The 19770-nt window shown below is 40.2% G+C and overlaps 2 protein-coding genes and 1 long non-coding RNA gene across 5 annotated transcripts in view; 2 read left to right on the top strand and 1 right to left on the bottom strand.

Annotated features, from left to right (window-relative positions):
* The first annotated feature begins 978 nt into the window (after positions 1-978).
* LOC124150004 lies at positions 979-5530 on the top strand. Its single transcript, XR_006863190.2, has 2 exons — positions 979-1205; positions 3832-5530. It is a non-coding gene; the product is annotated as an uncharacterized LOC124150004 (long non-coding RNA).
* Positions 5531-13574: 8044 nt separating this feature from the next.
* Positions 13575-19770, top strand: part of LOC124149986 (DNA-directed RNA polymerase III subunit RPC10-like) — a 52123-nt gene continuing 45927 nt past the window's right edge. Inside the window, exon 1 of one of the 2 annotated variants that reach the window (XM_048392312.1) lies at positions 13575-14677. In XM_048392312.1, the coding sequence (XP_048248269.1) occupies positions 14615-14677 (63 nt within the window). In that variant the 5' untranslated portion in view covers positions 13575-14614. The remainder of the gene's footprint in view (positions 14678-19770) is intronic. The other variant, XM_046521870.2, reaches the window with a different exon arrangement.
* LOC124149963 overlaps positions 15416-19770 on the bottom strand; it is a 28604-nt gene continuing 24249 nt past the window's right edge. For both annotated transcript variants that reach the window (XM_046521849.2, XM_046521832.2), the window contains one exon: positions 15416-19356. Coding sequence is in view for 1 of the 2 variants with exons in the window: in XM_046521832.2 (XP_046377788.1) it covers positions 19288-19356 (69 nt within the window). In the remaining variant the exon portion in view is untranslated. The remainder of the gene's footprint in view (positions 19357-19770) is intronic.

Genomic DNA, 19770 nt, shown 5'->3' with positions numbered 1-19770 from the left:
GTCAATGTGTTCATGGTGCAATTTGTCTTTTCTTTGAATTGTATCATTACATTTGAACATGAAATATAGATTGCAATCCTCATGACTATTATTTTAGTTACTATTTGTGTCTCATATCAGTGTTCGTACAGATGATTCAATAACGGTTAACTAAAAAACCTGTTAAGTAGCGAGATCCACAGTCCAGATCATCGTGACAATAGAGGTGACTTACCAACTCGTGACACTGTCCAGACCATGGTGACTCTAGAGGTGAGTTACCAAAACATGGCACTCCCCAGACCATAGTGATCCTCGAGATGAGTTACCAACACGTGGCACTGTCCAGATCATAGTAATCCTAGAGGTGAGTTACCAACATGTTGCACTGTCCAGATCATAGTAATCCTAGAGGTGAGTTACCAACACGTGGCACTGTCAAGACCATAGTGACCCTAGACGTGAGTTACCAACACGTGACACTCCCCAGACCAAAGTGATCCTAGAGGTGAGTTACCAACACGTGGCACTGTCCAGACCAAAGTGACCCAAGAGGTCAGTTACCAACACGTGGCACTGTCCAGACCAAAGTGACCCAAGAGGTCAGTTACCAACACGTGGCACTGTCCAGACCAAAGTGACCCAAGAGGTCAGTTACCAACACGTGGTAGCGACACAAATTCAAGACTTCATTATCACATACTGTATGTTGAAAATGTTTATTAAAAACATAATGAGGTGAAATAACAACTCTTTGCTCATCATTCGTTGCGAACAACATCAGTATAAAACTGAAAATTACTGACTGAAAAACATGTTCAATCAAGCAGTTAATCCATTTAGCAAGAAAGCAATGGCAATGAGTTATTGGCTTTAAAAGTAAAACCCCTTATAAGGTTCAGATAACTCCAACACATCAACATTCATTTCACAGAACATCCAACCCATGTACCTGTGATATCTCTTTTCATGATAACAAAGAGCGCCCCCTACCTCACATGTTCCACCCGGCTAGTTTGCGCTTGGCCTGTCACGTGACACACAGGGTGCGAGACGACGTGACTACTTAAGCTCTGACAGCAAGATATTTACTCCACAAAGTTCAAGATCGTGAGATGCTGAGTGGATCAAGAATGATATACAAACGGGGCGTGTGACATACACGAGGCTAGGAGCATTGCATAGAGCTGGGACTTGCTTGTGTAACTCTATGGTTCCATTCGTAGGTATGTACACTATTCATATATGTGAGTATACCACGACCTATATATTAACCTTTGAATGACTTCAATACCAATTAAAACAATTAAGCATGTTTTACCAAACAAGCCCATGCTAACAATATTTCTTTGGACATCCACGTCATAGTAATCGTCACTGACATATTTGGACATGTGTTTAGCAGGATTACAAAGACAGTAAACAAAATGTTTACAGACAGGTAATGTTCCCTGTAAACAGAGCAGAACATCCGTCGAGTCATCTCGCGCAACCAGCAATTCACAAAAATGCCCTAGAAGGTAAAGTCCTTCCATGAATAGGGTATCATTTGGTTGCCAAATGCCTCACACAACACACAAATTGAAAATCGATATAGGTCGCCTCTGCTTACCACCCATCATGACTCATCTATATGTACTTAACTATCAATGTATCTATAACCTGATCGTTTTCCTCTAGTGGTTCGTGGAAGGAGATCGGTAAATATTTATTCATTGTGTCATAATCTGTCTGAGGGAGTATGACATGTCAGGGTTCTTTGTGGTCTCGCCGTCCGGCGATCTCTTGATCATAGCGTTAAGACTTTTGAGAATGTATGTTCACATAAGGGTGTCATGGTTGAAGGGTTTTAAGTGTGGGTAGGCAAGGTGACCATGGTAAATAGGTTGAAATGTTCTGATGAAACAGACAAGGAAGTGACGTATGAAAAGTTATATTCTTATTGTGAGTGGCGATTGGGGTAGGCTAGACGTCGACTTTGTGGTTGGAGCGTTCGCGCGTCACGATTTGATTACTCCCAACATGGCAAATTCCCCGTGTCCTTTAGCCGTGATATTGCTGGAATATTTCTAAAGGTGGCGAAAAAACATCTCACACATTCATACGTGTTTAAGTGTCATATAACAGGCTAAGAAGCATTATATAAGATGTGCAACCTATATTGACATGTATTGAACACTCCACCATAAATATTGAATCATATCATTCAAGTGGCCAATCGAACAAAACAAGTAATAGTACACTTTAGGTATGTGTTATGTTCTTTGTGAACACGTAGGAGGACATTGTAGTGTATCATACGGGAGTAATTGTTCCTAGACATCAAACTGTGGTGTCACGGGATTTCAGAAATGCACGAAGACTTGGTTGATGCATATCAGCATATCCCAAGTGCGTAGATCGATGTTCAACATGTCATAACTGGCTTGTCTGCTCTAGACTCGATTATTTACAGACCGCCGTCCAATAGCTTGACTATTGCTGAGTGTGGCGAACAAACAACAAACACGTTGGGGTGTGTTTTATTTGAATGGCTACATCCAGAATAAGACAGACAGATTTATATCGTATAGGTGTGTTCATGAGGCCAATAGTACAATGACATTCTGTTGTACTAGGAAAATTCGTCGTGGAGTACTACGTGTATATCATAGCAGAATAGATGTACACAGTTTTATTAATATTCAATGTATCATCCTTCTTTCAAATATCTTATAAACAAGAAGAATGTGGCTATTTTTGTTGTTCATTAACTGTACACATTTTCTTTGTGATGGATACGTATAATAATAGTTAGGCAGGTATTTGATTCCTATATCTTCATAAACTGGACAAATAATAAAACATAGTATTCATCTTTTTGGTAAAATTTGCAGTAAGGACACATCGATGTTAAAACATCATTATCTTTGGAGTGCCTGTATAATTGTATATTGAGGGTATGTATACCACACCTGAACTTCGTTAAACAGCTGCGTACAGATAAAGATCGAATACTTGTTAAATACATTTATGGTATTATTTCCATCTTAAACATGGAACAGGCATGTAGCGATTTTGAACATCTGATATCAGCTGACCAGCCTTGAGAATACATCTCTTTACATCGTTGTTTAAACATTGTTAAGAACATTATTTTATTTCCAACATCCTGGGATATCCATGCGTATGCACATCCATGCGAAAAAAGAGTTTCTCTAACAGCTGAAGCCCAGTTTATATCCCCAGAGTCACCAAGGCGCTTAAGCATGTAATAGCATCGTCTAGAGTGTCGTGTATCTAGTTGTCTGAGCAAACGTATCGAGTATGAGATTACCCTACATTGGTGGTGTATATATATCGGGTGCCTTCCGCATTCTGCTAAAATTGCCTTATTTGGTAACCGGTAGCCGACGCCAAGAACAAATTTATAAAATTTTGTTTAAATATGGCGATATAAGTTCCGAGCCGTACACCGGGATTGGCTGTATTTTACCATCAAATATCCTAAACAGCGAATCAACAGGTATTTTTCTAAATTTAATGATAAACTAATAAATTTCGATATGAAATTGTTAAGCCAAGATATTTGTAGTATGATATTACTTCCAGTCTTTCATGACCGAAGAACCATGTCTCATGTTTAGATATATTTCCTCATTTCTTGAAAACAACAACTTTAGTTTTGTTAGTATTTACAGATGCTCCCTGCGTAGCAAAATATGTTTAGGACATATCTGTCTTATTCTGTAAATTTAGAACACTATATGCAAATATTGCTACATCATCCGATAATGCTTGTACAACTTCGTCTACACAACAAACAAACAAACAAAGCATATTCATTAACAACGGCTGTTTTTTTTTATTCAGAACATGGAGAGCGCCGCCTACATCATGGGTATTATTATGACCCTTTTTGCAATATTCTCCATATTTGCCTGTATAGTGTGGTCCATGCTACGATGCTATAAGAGACGACGAGATAGTGCACGCAGGAGAAGCACCAATCAGACTGCAGCAAGCCATGCTTATCAACAAAATGTTATGCGTGACTCACTTCCGGGCGAAACCGGATATCCGGTAGATTCAGATCCACTGTCACAGAATGTATTTTTTATATCGTCTCCGGGTCTGCTTGTACTCCCTCCTTACTCTGAGGCATACAAACCAGAACCACCCCCACCTTACGCACCATGAACCGAACGTCCTGCATGACCTTCACCTTTACGAAATAACCCAACGTCGTCATTCCAGAGGCGTATTTTGGCTACGAGAAACAATGATTTAAAAACGTCACAGAAAGCAGCCGGGCGATGTGCACTTTTTGCTGATGTGCACTGTGTGAAGGGTGATCAGGCGGCAGACAATGAAACGGTGTTAATGGCGTCATTGGGAATTTGTCGTCACAAGTGGTCTTGGTTGGAGGATTCAGGAACGATAACCTGACAATCGTCAGCCTTAGCAAGTTGGAATCTTTCCAACACAATCAAAACAATAGTCCCTACTTCCTGTCAATAATTAATTGGCTGATTACACAGCGACACTGTCTCTCCCACGGCACAGAATCAAATGTCAAATGGGTATGTGTATCACACCATGAACTTTTCCATTGGCACGAAAAATATGGAACAAAAATTATTTAAAGATGTTCAGTTTAATGATGAGCAATAACAAGAGGCCTTTTTGCCAACTCAAATTGAAAAAGTAAAATAATTCAAATGACAGACAAGCAAAGTTTCTTTCATGGCACTGTGCATTAGAACTAAGTTACAAAACATGGTCAGTTTTACGTTTGTGAAGGACTAACAATGAACAAGTATGTTACATAAACGATTTGTTCACATGCTAGCATGTATAAACTGTAGTTGGTCCTGAGGAAATCAATTGAGGTAACAAGAAAATGCTCACTGGAAATCCCTGACTAAACATAGTCAGACCCCAGGGCGTGATTTTGAAACAATATTGGCAGACTGTGTCCGAAAAAGGTCCTATATAATACCTTAAACAATGTATATTAAATATATTTTGTTAGTGTTATGTATGTACTGTAAACGATATTCTATAAACCATTTAGTGGGGATATATTAGCAAGAAGCCTTCGACTGAAAGCCTTGTGTTGACGTCACAGAGAAATTGATGAAGCTTGACTTCGCTTTCAGTGTGTGGGTGAATTCCTTGGATCCCGGTTGTATATTCTTTACACTTAACACTTGTTCAGCCTGAGCAGTCATAAGGAAGCTGTTTACACAGAGTGTCACAGTGTCTTTCCTTGGTTCTCAACATCGGAACTCCCGTAAACAAACTGCCACCCCTTGTCGGTGACTGTTCACATGTTGTCTCTACTTTTGTGTCTGATCTTGACATCAGGTCTGTGTGAGTGTCTGGCCATGTCATGCCATCATGTGTTCAATGTGTCTGCAGCTGGTCTGCAAAGTGACTGAAAATGTTATCATACGTGGAATTGTTTAAGACCTGGTGTAGTGACGGATTGATGTATATTAACTGTATGAACTAATCATCATTAAATGTTGTTAATTATGTTCTGAAATAATATATTTATGGCGAAATGTGCATGTGTTGTAGTTCTTGATTACCATGGACAGATTGTCCCTTGTGAATGGCACTGTATTTATGTGGCAAGTTTCCATGTCTCATACCGCCTGTAGGGACCCCAAAATAATTATCTGACCCCAACAGCATTAATTCATCTCTTACGACCAATTCTAATTCGAAATTCCCACAGGATAATAAATCAAATGGATTCGCACTTCACGTTTTGTTTACAATTTAAGGAATGATGATATTTAAGCCCAAAATATATGATAGTATAAATAAGTGAGTTGGGTTTAACGCCGCTTTTAACAGTATTCCAGGTATATCACGGCGTGTCAGCTTTATGTGGGAGGAAAGCCCGAAGGTCTCAGACGTTTACCACTTCGGTGAAACCCACGAGCACGGGTATGGTGCTGACAAACCTAAAAACATAATTGGGGCGAACCGAGATTCGAATCCACAATCATAGGTTTCTGGCGTGCCCAATAAAGATCTTTCTTGAACAGGATGTACTGGGACTGAGAGTTATGTGGCGTGTCTGCAGCACAATCAAGACCCTTACAGAAACGTCTCTGTTCACAACTATTTAATGAGAATTCAGGAGATAAGACATACATAGTGCTATGTTGCAGAATCGCGTGTATGTGCAATCGTTGAAACAGCTTCATTGTATATGGGTGTATACTCGAGGACATACATTATTCCCTCATTATAAAGAATACTTTACCCCCACAAAGAGACGCGACTCACGAATCAACATTGAATGTAGGACGCCTTTTCAAGCAGTGCGATCAGTTGACCTTGGCGGCACATACCGGGAGTCTATATATTGTACACATGTATATATATAATCTCTCACACACATGAGTCTCAAAGAGGGACAGGTCAGCAGACATTGCTAAGGCAGAAGGTGACCTCTTCAACACTTAAAACAACAACAACAACAGCACAATGGCATAGATGTCCTCGGATATTTCTGTGATCTGTGATCTGTGATCTGGGGCCACTCTGGCAAGGGACCTCGGCCAGCACTTGCAGGACTATCACATAACACAACCTGGCATTCGTGAACTGTTCATAATGTTCCCCTTTGCTTTAAATAAAACTTTACATCTTATAAATGTAAAGCAGACAATACCCTGTGTTAAAAACCGAAATTTACAGTTTACACTGAAATCGAGTGTTGTCACCAGTTCATTGTGTCCTATACATTATGTAGGTATGAGGTAGCAGGGAAAGTGCCGCGTGGACCCAAGTGTTTGGAGGCGTTCAAGTTTGATAAATAACATAGCAAATACACAAAAGACATGTGCCTTTATTGAGTAAGTGAGTTCGGTTTAACAATTCTAACACAAACATGCTCGGTATGATATGGATGAACAGTTATGGTTTAGTCGCAAGAAGTGAGCTGGGTTTAACGCGGTTAAACAGTATGTCGGTTAAGGGATTGTCACCTTGATGTAGGAGGAGAGCTCTAAGTAATGCAGGTTCTACATGCTTGCCATTTTGGTGGAACCCACGGACACGTGTGTGGTGCTGACAGAACTTGGACACATCGGGGAACGCGAACCTACGATCATGGGTATCCTGAGACCGCGAGTCGAGTGGAATATCGAACTTCCGCTTCAGATGAATGAAGCCCCGTATCTTTGACGGCGGATTTACAGCAATATTTTACCATAATAGCATCAAATTGAAGATAAACGTACTTAATGCCAAACCTCCAAAGAAATATCAAATAATATCAACCACTGTTCTGATAACGAAACGTTTGCGAGGTCATGACTGCAAACAATAGAATAATGTGACGCTATAAAGGTCATTCTCAAAATTGGTCCAGCTTTTCATGACGTCATTTAGCCAATATATGAGAGCGAAAATTGCGAGTAGCCATCATGTACCACTGTCCAGACCATAGTGATCCAAGAAGTGAGTTGCCAACATTTGCCACTCTCCAGACCATAGTGATCCTGGAAGTGAGTTGACAACATGTGTCACTGTCCAGACCATAGTGATCCAAGAGGTGAGATATCAACACGTGACACTGCCCAGACCATAGTGATCCTAGAAGTGAGTAGCCAACATGTGTCACTGTCCAGACCATAGTGATGCAAGAGTGAGTGAGTGAGTATGGTTTTACGCCGCTTTTACCAATATTCCAGCAATATCACGGCGGGGGACACTAGAAATGGGCTTCACACATTTTACCCATGTCGGGAATCGAACCCGGGTCTTCGGCGTGACGAGCTAACGCTTTAACCACTGGGCTACCCGACCGCCCCTAGTGATGCAAAAGATGAGTTACCAACACGTGCCACTGTCGAGACCATAGTGATCCAAGAGATGAGTTATTAACACGTGACACTGCCCAGACCAAAGTGATCCTAGAGGTGAGTTGCCAACATGTGCCACTGTCCAGACCATCGTGATCCTAGAGGTAAGTTGCCAACACGTGTCACTGCCCAGTCCATCGTGATCCTAGAGGTGAGTTGCCAACATGTGCCACTGTCCAGACCATCGTGATCCTAGAGGTGAGTTGACAACACGTGACACTGTCCAGACCATCGTGATCCTAGAGGTAAGTTGCCAACACGTGTCACTGCCCAGACCATAGAGATCCTAGGGGTGAGTTGCAAACACGTGGCACTGTCCAGACCAAAGTGATCCTAGAGGTGAGTTGCGAACACGAGGCACTGTCCAGACCAAAGTGATCCTAGAGGTGAGTTGCCCACATGTGATACTGTCCAGACCAAAGTGATCCTAGAGGTGAGTCACCAACACGTGTCAGTGTCCAGACCATAGGAATCCAAGAGGCGAGTAGACAACGTGCATCATTGTCCAGACCATCGTGATCCTAGAGGTGAGGTACTAACGTGTGTCACTGTCCAGACCACAGTGATCCTAGAGGTGAGTTGACAACATGTGTCACTGTCCAGACCATAGCAATCCAAGAGATTAGTTGCCAACATTTGTCAATGGACAGGGACTCTCCTGGAGTCGGCGACCAAATATGATATCAATGAATAAATGAATCAATATATCAGTGTAATCAATCAGCCAACCAACCAACCAGTCAATCAACAAACGAATCAATCAATTAATGACATTTTGTTTATGATTATATAATTACGTCTCTTCTTTTAATGCTCACGTACATTCAAAACAATAAAACTAATTTCACAGCGCACCCAACATATTCACCGATAAGCTCTCTATAAATAGTAACAAAGAGCGCCCCTACCCCAAATGTTCTTCCCGGTGAGTTTTCGCTTGGCCTGTCACGTGACTCAAGGGGTGCGAGACAGAAACGTGACGACTTCAGCTCTGTCAGCAATATATTTGCTCCACAAAGTTCTAGACCGTGTGATGCCAAGTCAATCAAGAATGATATACAAACGGGGCGTGTCACATACACGAGGTCAGGGGCACTGTACAGAACTGTGAATATGTAACTCTCTGGCTCCATTCGTAGGTATGTAAACTCTTCATATATGTGTTTCATGTAAGTCTTGTATATCACAAGACCGCCTCCGTGGCCCAGTGGAAGTAGAGTGTGCGCCCGGAGAGCGGCAGGCTGGGGGATCGATCCTCAGCCGCGTGACACCAAAGTACGCCATAGGGTGGTACTTTTTGTTACCCTACCTGGCGTTCGGCATTAAGGGGCTAAAAACAAGGACTAGTCGTCTCTGAGTCAATATACTATTTCTAAATGGGGTATACATGTTTGACAGAAATGTATTACAATTTTTTTACAGACGGGTTATGTTAGCTGTAAACAGAGCAGAACATTTGTCGAGTCATCTCCCCAAACCAGCCATGCACAATACATGACCTAGATAACCACAGGTCAAGTCCGTCAATGTATAACGCGTGTAGTAAAAATACATTGCCACAAAGAATAGCATCTGGCGGTCACATTAGAAATACCTCACACAAAACACACACTGAAAGTCGATTGCCATTGACGTAAACTCAAAGCATGTGTAGGGTTGCATGACTGTGTTTATGGTTGCGTCCTTCGGGTGCGACATAACGTATGATCGTAGGTTCGAATCCAGGTTCACACCACTTATATCTAAAGGCACCAAATTACTCGGTCATGCGGAAACATTAATATATCCCGCCCTTTTGTCTAACACAAAGCATATATTCATTGCAGGATCGGGTGGTCAGACTCGGTGACTTGGTTGATGCATATCATTGGATCTCAATTACGTAAATCGATGCTCATAATGTCAATCACTGGACTGTCTAGTCCAGACTCGTTTATGTACAGACCGCTGTCAAATGGCTGGAATATTGCTGAGTGCGGCGTTAAACAACAAACAAACAAAGCTTATACATTGAACAAAGGCTGTTCTTTTCTGATTTCAGAACATGGAAGTCAACGGCGATGCTATGATTTACATTGTGGCCTTTTTTGCAATATTCTCCATATTTGCCTGTATTGTGTGTTTCATGCTGCGACGCTATAAGAGACGGCATCTCAGCGCACGCAGGAGACGCGCCAATCAGACTATTGCAAGCCATGTTTATCAACAAACTGTTATGCGTGACTCACTTCCGGGCGAAACCGGATATCCGGTAGATTCAGATCCAATGTCACAGAATGTGTTTTTTATATCGTCTCCGGGTCTGGTTGTACTCCCTCCTTACTCTGAGACATACAAACCAGAACCACCCCCACCATACGCACCATGAACCGAACGTCCTGCATGACCTTCACCTTTAAGAAATAACCCCGCCTCGTCATTCCAGAGGCGTATGTTGGCTACGAGAAACAACGATTTAAAAACGTCTCAGAAAGCAGCCGGACGGTTTTTTTACTGTTAAGAGTGTACGTTTAGTACACCGGGTGTCCAATCAGGTGATCAGGCGGCAGACAATGAAACGGTGCTAATCTCGTTATTGGAAATTTGTCAGCACCAATGGTCTTGGAAGGAGAATTCACGAATTCAGGAACGACTGGACAATCGTCAACCTCAGCAAGTTGGAAGCGTTTCACTCAATCAAAACAATACAAGTCCCTACCTCCTGACAATACATAATTAGAACATTGTGATACTGTCTTCCACAGGGCACAGAATCAAAGGTCAAATGGGTGAGATGAACTGATGAAGTCTGACTTCGCTTTCAGTGTGTGGATGAATTCCTTGATCCCTGTTGTTTTTACTTAACACTTAACGTTGGTGCAAACTGAGCGTTCATAATGAAACTGTATACGCAGTACTAGAGTGTCGGGGCGGTCGGGTAGCCTAGTGGTTAAAGCGTTCGCTCGTCACGCCGAAGACCCGGGTTCGATTCCCGACATGGGTACAATGTGTGAAGCCCATTTCTGGTGTCCCCCGCCGTGATATTGCTGGAATATTGGTAAAAGCGGCGTAAAACCATACTCACTCACTCACTAGAGTGTCACAGTGTCTTTCCTTGGTTCTCAACACCGGAACTCCCGTAAACAAACTGCCACCCCTTGTCGGTGACTGTTCACATGTTGTCTCTACTTTAGTCCGATCTTGACATCAGGTCTGTGTGAGTGTCTGGCCATGTCATGCCATCATGTGTTCAATGTGTCTGCAGCTGGTCTGCAAAGTGACTGAAAATGTTATCATACGTGGAATTGTTTAAGACATGGTATAGTGACGGATTGATGTATATTAATTTTATAAACTAATCATCATTAAATGTTGTTAATTATGTTCTGAAATAATATATTTATGGCGAAATGTGCATGTGTTGTAGTTCTTGATTACCATGGACAGATTGTCCCTTGTGAATGGCACTGTACTAATGTGGCAAGCATCCATGTCTCATACAGCTTGAAGAGACCCCAATATATCTGATTCCGACAGGATAGGGTTAATTTCCAAATTATAAGGAGGGCGCGGGTGGCCCTTACGTCCATGCAGCCGCAGTTCGCTGTGTGTATTTACATCACTTAGGCGTGCCAGATACTATGGTCGTGAGTTCGAATCCAGGTTCTCCCTGATTATGTTTCTTGGTTCATCAGCACCATGTTCATGCTCGTGGGTTTCACCAATGTGGTAAAGTCTACGACCTTTAAGTTCAATCCTTTCTCCCTCATCAAGCTGACACGCCGTGGTATAACGGCAATTCTGTTCAACTCAAATTACAGTACAACAGAAATGCCTGGTCAGCGAGCCATATATGAGTGAGTGAGTATGATTTAACGCCGCTTGTAGCAATATTCCAGCAATATCACGGCGGGGCACACCAGAAATGGGCTTCACACATTGTGCCCATGGCGGGAATCGAACCCGGGTCATCGGCGTGACGAGAACGCTTTAACCACAAGGCTACCCGACCGACCCCGAAAATATATGATAGTATATCTGAACGTAGATAATACTAAGATCTGCGTACTAACATAGTGTAATAAGATCTTTCTTGAACAGGATGTACTGGGATTGGGAGTTATGTGGGGTGACTGCAGCACAATCAAGACCCTTACAGAAACGTCTCTGTTCAGAACTATGTAATAAGAAACCCGGATAAACGGAGTCCTATGTTGCAGAATACACGTGTACTTGCAATCGTTGACACAGCTTAATTGTATATGGGTGTATACTCGAGGACATACATTATTCCCTCATTATAATGAATACTTTACCTCCACAAAGAGGCGCAACTCACGAATCAACATTGAATGTAGGACGTCTTTTCAAGCAGTGCGATCAGCTGACCGTGGCGACACACACCGGGAGTCTATTTATATATGGTGTACACATGTATATATAAAACTCCCCACACGTACACACTGACATTGACTTCGGTTTAGGTGTCCTGAGATATTTCTGTGATATGTGAGTGATCTGTGATCATGGGCCACTCGGTCAACGGGACCTCGGCCAGCACTTGCTGGAAGCCATGTTGGAAATATTTGCCTACACGTGACTGTGACATAACCCAGCCTGGCAGTATTCGTGAACTGTTCATCTCGTTTGCTCTTTCCACAAATCAACGTTTATACCTGATAGATATATGTTATTTTATACCTAATAAATGTTAAGCCGAATTGGCGTTACACGGGTCTGCTGCTGACAAACCTACAAACAATATGTGAGAATCGAGGATCGCGAACCTAGTATCATACGTTTCCTGAGACCACGAGCTAAATGGCATATCTAACTTCTGCCTCCGGTGAAAGAATGGTTTAAGTCCCGGCGTATGGCAAGCCGTTTTCACATTTATTACGGAATTACAGTTATCTTGAATTGTTTTAAAGATATCTTGAATTGAATTGAAGATATCTTGAATCGAATTGAAGATATCTTAAATGCAGATAGTTGTAGATATCTGCAATAAAATTTAAGATATCACGAAATGAATTAAGGATATGGTGAAGCGTATTACTGATATCTTGAAAAGAATTGAAGATATCTTAAATTCGATTATTGATATCAAAATATGATTTAAAGATATCAAAATGTCATGTTTTGTTATGATGTCATTCATTCAATTCCGGATATCTTGAAACTAAATACAGATATCAATAATTAATTATTGATATCTTCAATTGTACCATTATTAAAGATGTTACATTAATAATGTTACTTAAATTAGATAACTGATATCAATAATTGATATAAAGATATCATCAAAATTATTAATGATATCTTTAAATGGATTTTTGATATCAGTAACGGTCAGAATTAATGATATCTCTAATTGAATTAAAGATATATGTAATGCATTTGTGGATATGTATAACTTATTTCAAGATATCTTGAATTGAATTTAAGATTTCTTGAATTTATTTCTAATATATTTATGTACTGTAGGATGGTAAATGTTATATGATATCTTAAATACATTTAGAGATATCACAAACTAATTTGTTGATATCACCGTAACATTTTAAGATATCAGTAATTATATTATGGATATCAGAAATGAATTTAAGATATCTTTAATTAATTTTTGATATCTTAAAAACATTATTGATATCTTTAAATAAAATACCGATATCTTTAAAACAATTGAAGATATCTGTTATTCCTTAATAAATGTGAAAACGGCTTGCCGTACCGGCGTATCTTGGACGGGGAATTTACATCAATCATTCACCATTATCTCTGTCATTTCCGATTATTTGAAAAGAGAAATTGAAGATAAACGTTCTTAATGCCAAACCTCCAAAGAAATAGCACATAACATCAACCACTGTTCTGAAAACGAAACGTACTCCCTTTGCGTGGTCATGATTGCAAACAATGGAACCATGTGACGCTAGAACAGACCAATCTGAACAGTCTCTGAAATCTTATATTACCTAATATCCTTCTTGACTAAAAATAAAAATCCCTATGCTGATTTCATAGAATAAACATTTTCAGAGCCTTCCTATCAGGGCAATCTTGAAATGTAAATTCGACAAGTGTCCAAATAAATTTTCTAATGCACATTCTCTGACCACCGTATCAACCAATCTGTCCACAACACCCGCCACATGGATTCCATGATATGATAAGTAAGGGACTTAAATACCGGTCGCTATTTCGACCGGTCCTCTCTCCAAAAAGACATGACTGTGGAATAGAGCTAGCTAGAGCTGGCTAGACTTGCTTTTGTATGCGTTTCTAGATTATTATTTTTTCATAAAATAAATATATTCCAGTCATGGTGCAGGACTACTTGTTAAATTGCACGGGTAAATATCGTCTAGAAATTACACATTACATTCATTATTTCGACCCTTATATTCTAGAATTAGACACTAGAGCTGAAGGCGGTGGTTCGATCCCCTGGCAGAGTCCTACCAAAAGAAGTACAAAGATGCTACTTGTTACCCTGCGTGATGCTCGTAGACTTAGAGTCAGTGTACTGTGTCTGCGTGGGATAGCCATGCTACACTGCAGCGAGGTATCTCAGTGGGTTAGCACTATGAAACCGGCATAAGTCCGGACAAGTAACAGTCTCCACACACCCACGTCCATGCACGTCGCTACGAGGAAATTTACACAACTTTAAACCCCATTTCACCTATTAACCTGGAATTAGAAACCACATGTTACGTCGTCTATTGTTATTGGAGGTTCCAGATTGTTGATAGATTGCGGATTGCCGGGTTCAACTTTGCTTGATGAAGCCTAAGTCACCTCGGCTGAGCGACACAATCGGGCTCTCGGCTGATGTAACCTCTAAGGTGGGTTGCTACAATTTTTGTAATCACCTGTTTCTTCTCTGTGTTATTTTTACAAAACCAACATGCTTGTCTACGTTTGCTTTTCTGAAGACGTCCGTCCAGATTACTATGAACTTTTCCACTTGATCACGTTACTCATGGTCTTGGTTTGGAAATTGTTCATAGTGGGAAACGTAAATCAGGTCATGCTTTTTGAAAAGTTAGGAACATTTCCGAAATAGGGGATAAATAAAAAGTTGTTTTTTTTAATAAATGATCATAATCTGACAAGGTGCAATCGTATCTGAATGATTTAAAAAGATACGGCCTCTACATTGTTGTAACTATAGGCCGAGAACTATTGTGGTCGCGAGAAACTTGTGTTTTGCGTTCGAAATTGACACAGTTCGGGATGAGTTTCAACACTGGGCAAGGGACGCATAATCAAGACTTGGATTCACTTATTAATATTTTGTTCCAGATTGATCACATTCGAGTGAGTGAGTGAGTGAGTGAGTGAGTGAGTGAGTGCGTGCGTGCGTGCGTGCGTGCGTGCGTGAGTGAGTGAGTGAGTGGGTCGAGGTTAATGTCTCCCTGGAAATAGTTTAGCAATAATCCAGCAATATCACATCAATGAACACCCAACAAGGAACCCATCTTCTCCGCGTGGTGAGCCAACACTGCTGGGCACATCAACCAACTGGACACCTTATATATGTCAGTAAAAAATACCAAAAAAAGATAACATAAAAGAATAAATGATTGGTACACGAATCAATATTATTTTCGCAGCATCATGTATACCATCAAAACAAGTCTGTTCACACAAACCTTTGTGACATGGAATACAAAACAAAAGCCACTGAAAAATCTAATGTGTTGAAAACAATTTGATAACTTCATTTACAAACTTTGAAAAATTAAGTCAGTTGATCTCATATACAACTGAGTGCCAAGGCTATGACAGTTACGTGATTTCCGTGATTCTATGTCTGCTTGTCGTTTCCAGCTGCTGCATCATCTATGGCACCGATAGTCATGTTTAATTTCAGAGAAATATGTTTGAAAACGACACTGGTAACCTTATTCTCACATCTCTAGCTTCACGTGAATTGTCATACTACTAAAGTTTAATGCTGATTGAAAAACAATTGATAGCATTATAAATGACTATGTTATTAAACTAAATTATCATGCATAAACGTAATTCAAGCATACAAAATAGCACACAACCCGTTTACCTGTCTGTCATTTTCTTGACAATAATTCCTGAACTACATTGGATAATCAAGCAGTAACAAGTCAAGTGAAAACAACGCATACACACGATTGTTTCACTAGAAACCCTGAGTCTGAAAGAGACACATGTTTCTTCCAGACCAAACTTACGATTAGACAACGCGATACTTCAAAAACAAAGTGTAGCAGTAAAATCATCAACTAGTTTAAGAGAGGAAACTGAGATAATACTAGCTCCCCTCTTCCCGACAATACGACCTCAGCCAACACTGGCAGGAATCCATATTGGAACGTTTCGTGCACGTGACTATCACGAGGAATAACGCAGTCTTACAGGCATAAACATGACAGGAATCCATATTGGAACGTTTCGTGCACGTGACTATCACGAGGAATAACGCAGTCTTACAGGCATAAACATGACAGGAATCCATATTGGAACGTTTCGTGCACGTGACTATCACGAGGAATAACGCAGTCTTACAGGCATAAACATGACAGGAATCCATATTGGAACGTTTCGTGCACGTGACTATCACGAGGAATAACGCAGTCTTGCAGCCATAAACATGACAGGAATCCATATTGGAACGTTTCGTGCACGTGACTATCACGAGGAATAACGCAGTCTTACAGGCATAAACATGACAGGAATCCATATTGGAACGTTTCGTGCACGTGACTATCACGAGGAATAACGCAGTCTTGCAGCCATAAACATGACAGGAATCCATATTGGAACGTTTCGTGCACGTGACTATCATGAGGAATAACGCAGTCTTACAGGCATAAACATGACAGAAATCCATATTGGAACGTTTCGTGCACGTGACTATCACGAGGAATAACGCAGTCTTGCAGCCATAAACATGACAGGAATCCATATTGGAACGTTTCGTGCACGTGACTATCACGAGGAATAACGCAGTCTTACAGGCATAAACATGACAGAAATCCATATTGGAACGTTTCGTGCACGTGACTATCACGAGGAATAACGCAGTCTTGCAGCCATAAACATGACAGGAATCCATATTGGAACGTTTCGTGCACGTGACTATCACGAGGCATAACGCAGTCTTGCAGCCATAAACCTATATACAAATTCTAGTTGTTTTCATTTGATTTCATCTTCAAATCAAAGTGTACAAATAATTTATGTTGAGCACAGAATAGCCCACCGTCCGAAAAAATGAGAAGTCTAATATGAACTATACACCTTTTGGAGATCTTGCATTACAAGGTTTATTGTAAATTCGTGCAATATCCTTACTCTATTATTCCCCAATTATATGACGTTAGCAAAATAGGCCAACCGTATCTGAGTGACTGGCATTTTGAGATCACATAACTCAAGAACGGCTCTCCAAAGAAGTTTCATTAATTGATGTCAGGGTGGAGGGTGTGAAATGCTGTATTAGTTCTTTTAAGAATAGTAATACTCAAAGAATGCAAAAAGGATTACTGACAAGGCATGAATGACATAATTGTCATGCATCTGCTATATTCCGAATCCAATCCCTGCTCAGGGCCAAATAAATTAATTAATGCTTTTCATCTCTTACCAAAACACCCTATAAACACCATACTGTATCCAAGTATCCAAGGAGCTATCTAGACCAGCACAGAGGTTGACATTCAGCCCATGTCAGCAAATGACTGTAAAAATTCCCAATTTGAATTAAAATGTCCAGTACCTCAGAATTTTCAAAAATAAGAAGAGTAACAAGATTGTTTGTTTGTTGTTAATCACCAGATCCCTTTAGTCGGCTTTTACGACAAGCATGGGTTGCTGAAGACCTATTCTACCCCAGATCTTCTGGGTCTGTAGTAACAAAATTGAAAAATATCCCAATTTTTTCCCAATTTGCCTGTTAAAGGGCAATTATTTGGAACCCTAGATACATCCCTATGAAAACCACCATACACATAGTTGGGTTCAGTAATCAGGGCCAGGGTAACAGTGATAGACAGCATGAAAACGGATTGACACTATCAAAGTATGATGACACACAGTCAGTGAGATCACAGGTTGTAATCACGCTGTCTTCCAAATACTTCTCTTCCAAGCATGAAATGCCCATGAGAGTCCTGATTTTCATGAACCATGACAGTCACATCACACATACAAATGCTGCATGTGCAGGACACAAACAAAAACATAAGTGTAAACAAACTACAACTAAATAATTGCATGTATATATGTGATGCAAACAATTAATAAGAACATTAGACAGATGTTGTTAAACATAAATAAAGATTACAAATGATCAAATGCCACAGTATATCACAAAGTGTGATGAACTAAAGTTAGATACATAATTACCATCTTCCCGTGGCAAAGGTTACTGGTATTAAGTAAACACTTTTGCCACTGGAAGATGCATAACTTCATTTTTCAACATTTCTAAGAGAAATAATTTACAAATATAAAACAGTCCAACAAATTTTTTTTTAAGTTATCAAAATTCATTTATACATGTACTCAGTACAAGAACATATAAACATTTTGCATTCTATGGCGGTGGAGATTTCCTTGTGTGTGGACATGCAGTGTTCTAAATTCAGCGTAAAACTAAAGCGGTATTGTCAGAACCTAAAGTTAACCGTTATTTAAGGTGTCCCACATTCAAATGCTATAGCAGCAAACATTAAGGACCCAGAAACCACCTAAAATATGAGCACTGATCTGTATCACATAGCAGAAGGAAAAGTGACAGGAAATTTAGTTTAGTTTTGTATCTATATAAGGCAGTCACAGGTATCAATCTGTACTGTTTGTGTGATTGACGGATAAAACAACATGATATAAAAAATAACAATACTTACTGATTTCTATAACTTAAATAAGATTGGATATAGATAAACAGCATACATGAAACATCTCTTTTCAAATGTTTCAATTTCAATTAAATGTCATTGCTGAAAGTGCATTTTTCAAACTTGGAACTAAAACACAAGTTTGACAAAACTAAAAAAAATATAATTTGAATCCCACTTGACAATGTTTCCCCCCAGTCTCTTTTTAGTGTACAGTGTCCAATTCAAAAGAAACTCAATCTCATCAAAATCAGATCTTAGTTCTCGCTACTGCTAAACAAAGATCTGAGGACATCCCATTTTAATGAGATTGATAGAAACTAAAGGTATGAATCTATTTTCGTAATGATGAACATACATAATACCAAACAGTTTTTCAAGTCCCATAAGAATATTTCATCCAGGGAAGACTCAAACGTGAAACAAACATATCACATGTAATAGCTATTAGTAAGGGCAGATAACTCTGCTCTCTCTTCATTGTGTATCTGTGTTCTGAATGGTATCTTTGAGCACAGAACACATCAGTGGACACGTAGACAGCAGAAGCGGGAGGACCGAGTGCTGGGGATCTATATGGGTAGGCCTGCAGGCTGGCTTCCTCTTGCAGCCATTCTGGAATGTGTTTGCGACCACCCTTGCTGTGAACAGAAATAAAGGTTATTTCCCTTGAGGTATGGCTATTTCCCCATTTGCAGTCTAACATCAAATAAATATGACAGACGAAATCACTATCTCATCTTATTTATTTCTCGTAACATAGTTATCTCCCTTTATGCAATGTGCTGAGTGCTACACCATGAGTATAGCATTGCGCGAATATGTTAGAGAGTGAATGTTGGTTAACATGATTATGTGTGCAGTCTGCAATATCCTAGTTTCAACATGGCAGTATTAGGTTGGTTTGGTTGGTTTGTTGTTTAACACGGCACTCAGCAATATTCCAGCTATATGACGGCAGTCTGTAAATAATTGAGTCTGGACCAGACAATCCAGTGATTGATATCATGAGCATCGATCCACGCAATTAGGATCAATGACATCAATGCGTGCCT

This window comes from Haliotis rufescens, unplaced genomic scaffold (assembly GCF_023055435.1).
Source record: "Haliotis rufescens isolate VD_foot unplaced genomic scaffold, xgHalRufe1.0.p SCAF_1, whole genome shotgun sequence".
Classification (NCBI taxonomy): Eukaryota; Metazoa; Mollusca; class Gastropoda; order Lepetellida; family Haliotidae; genus Haliotis; species Haliotis rufescens.
This window is presented reverse-complemented; position numbering and strand designations above follow the sequence as displayed.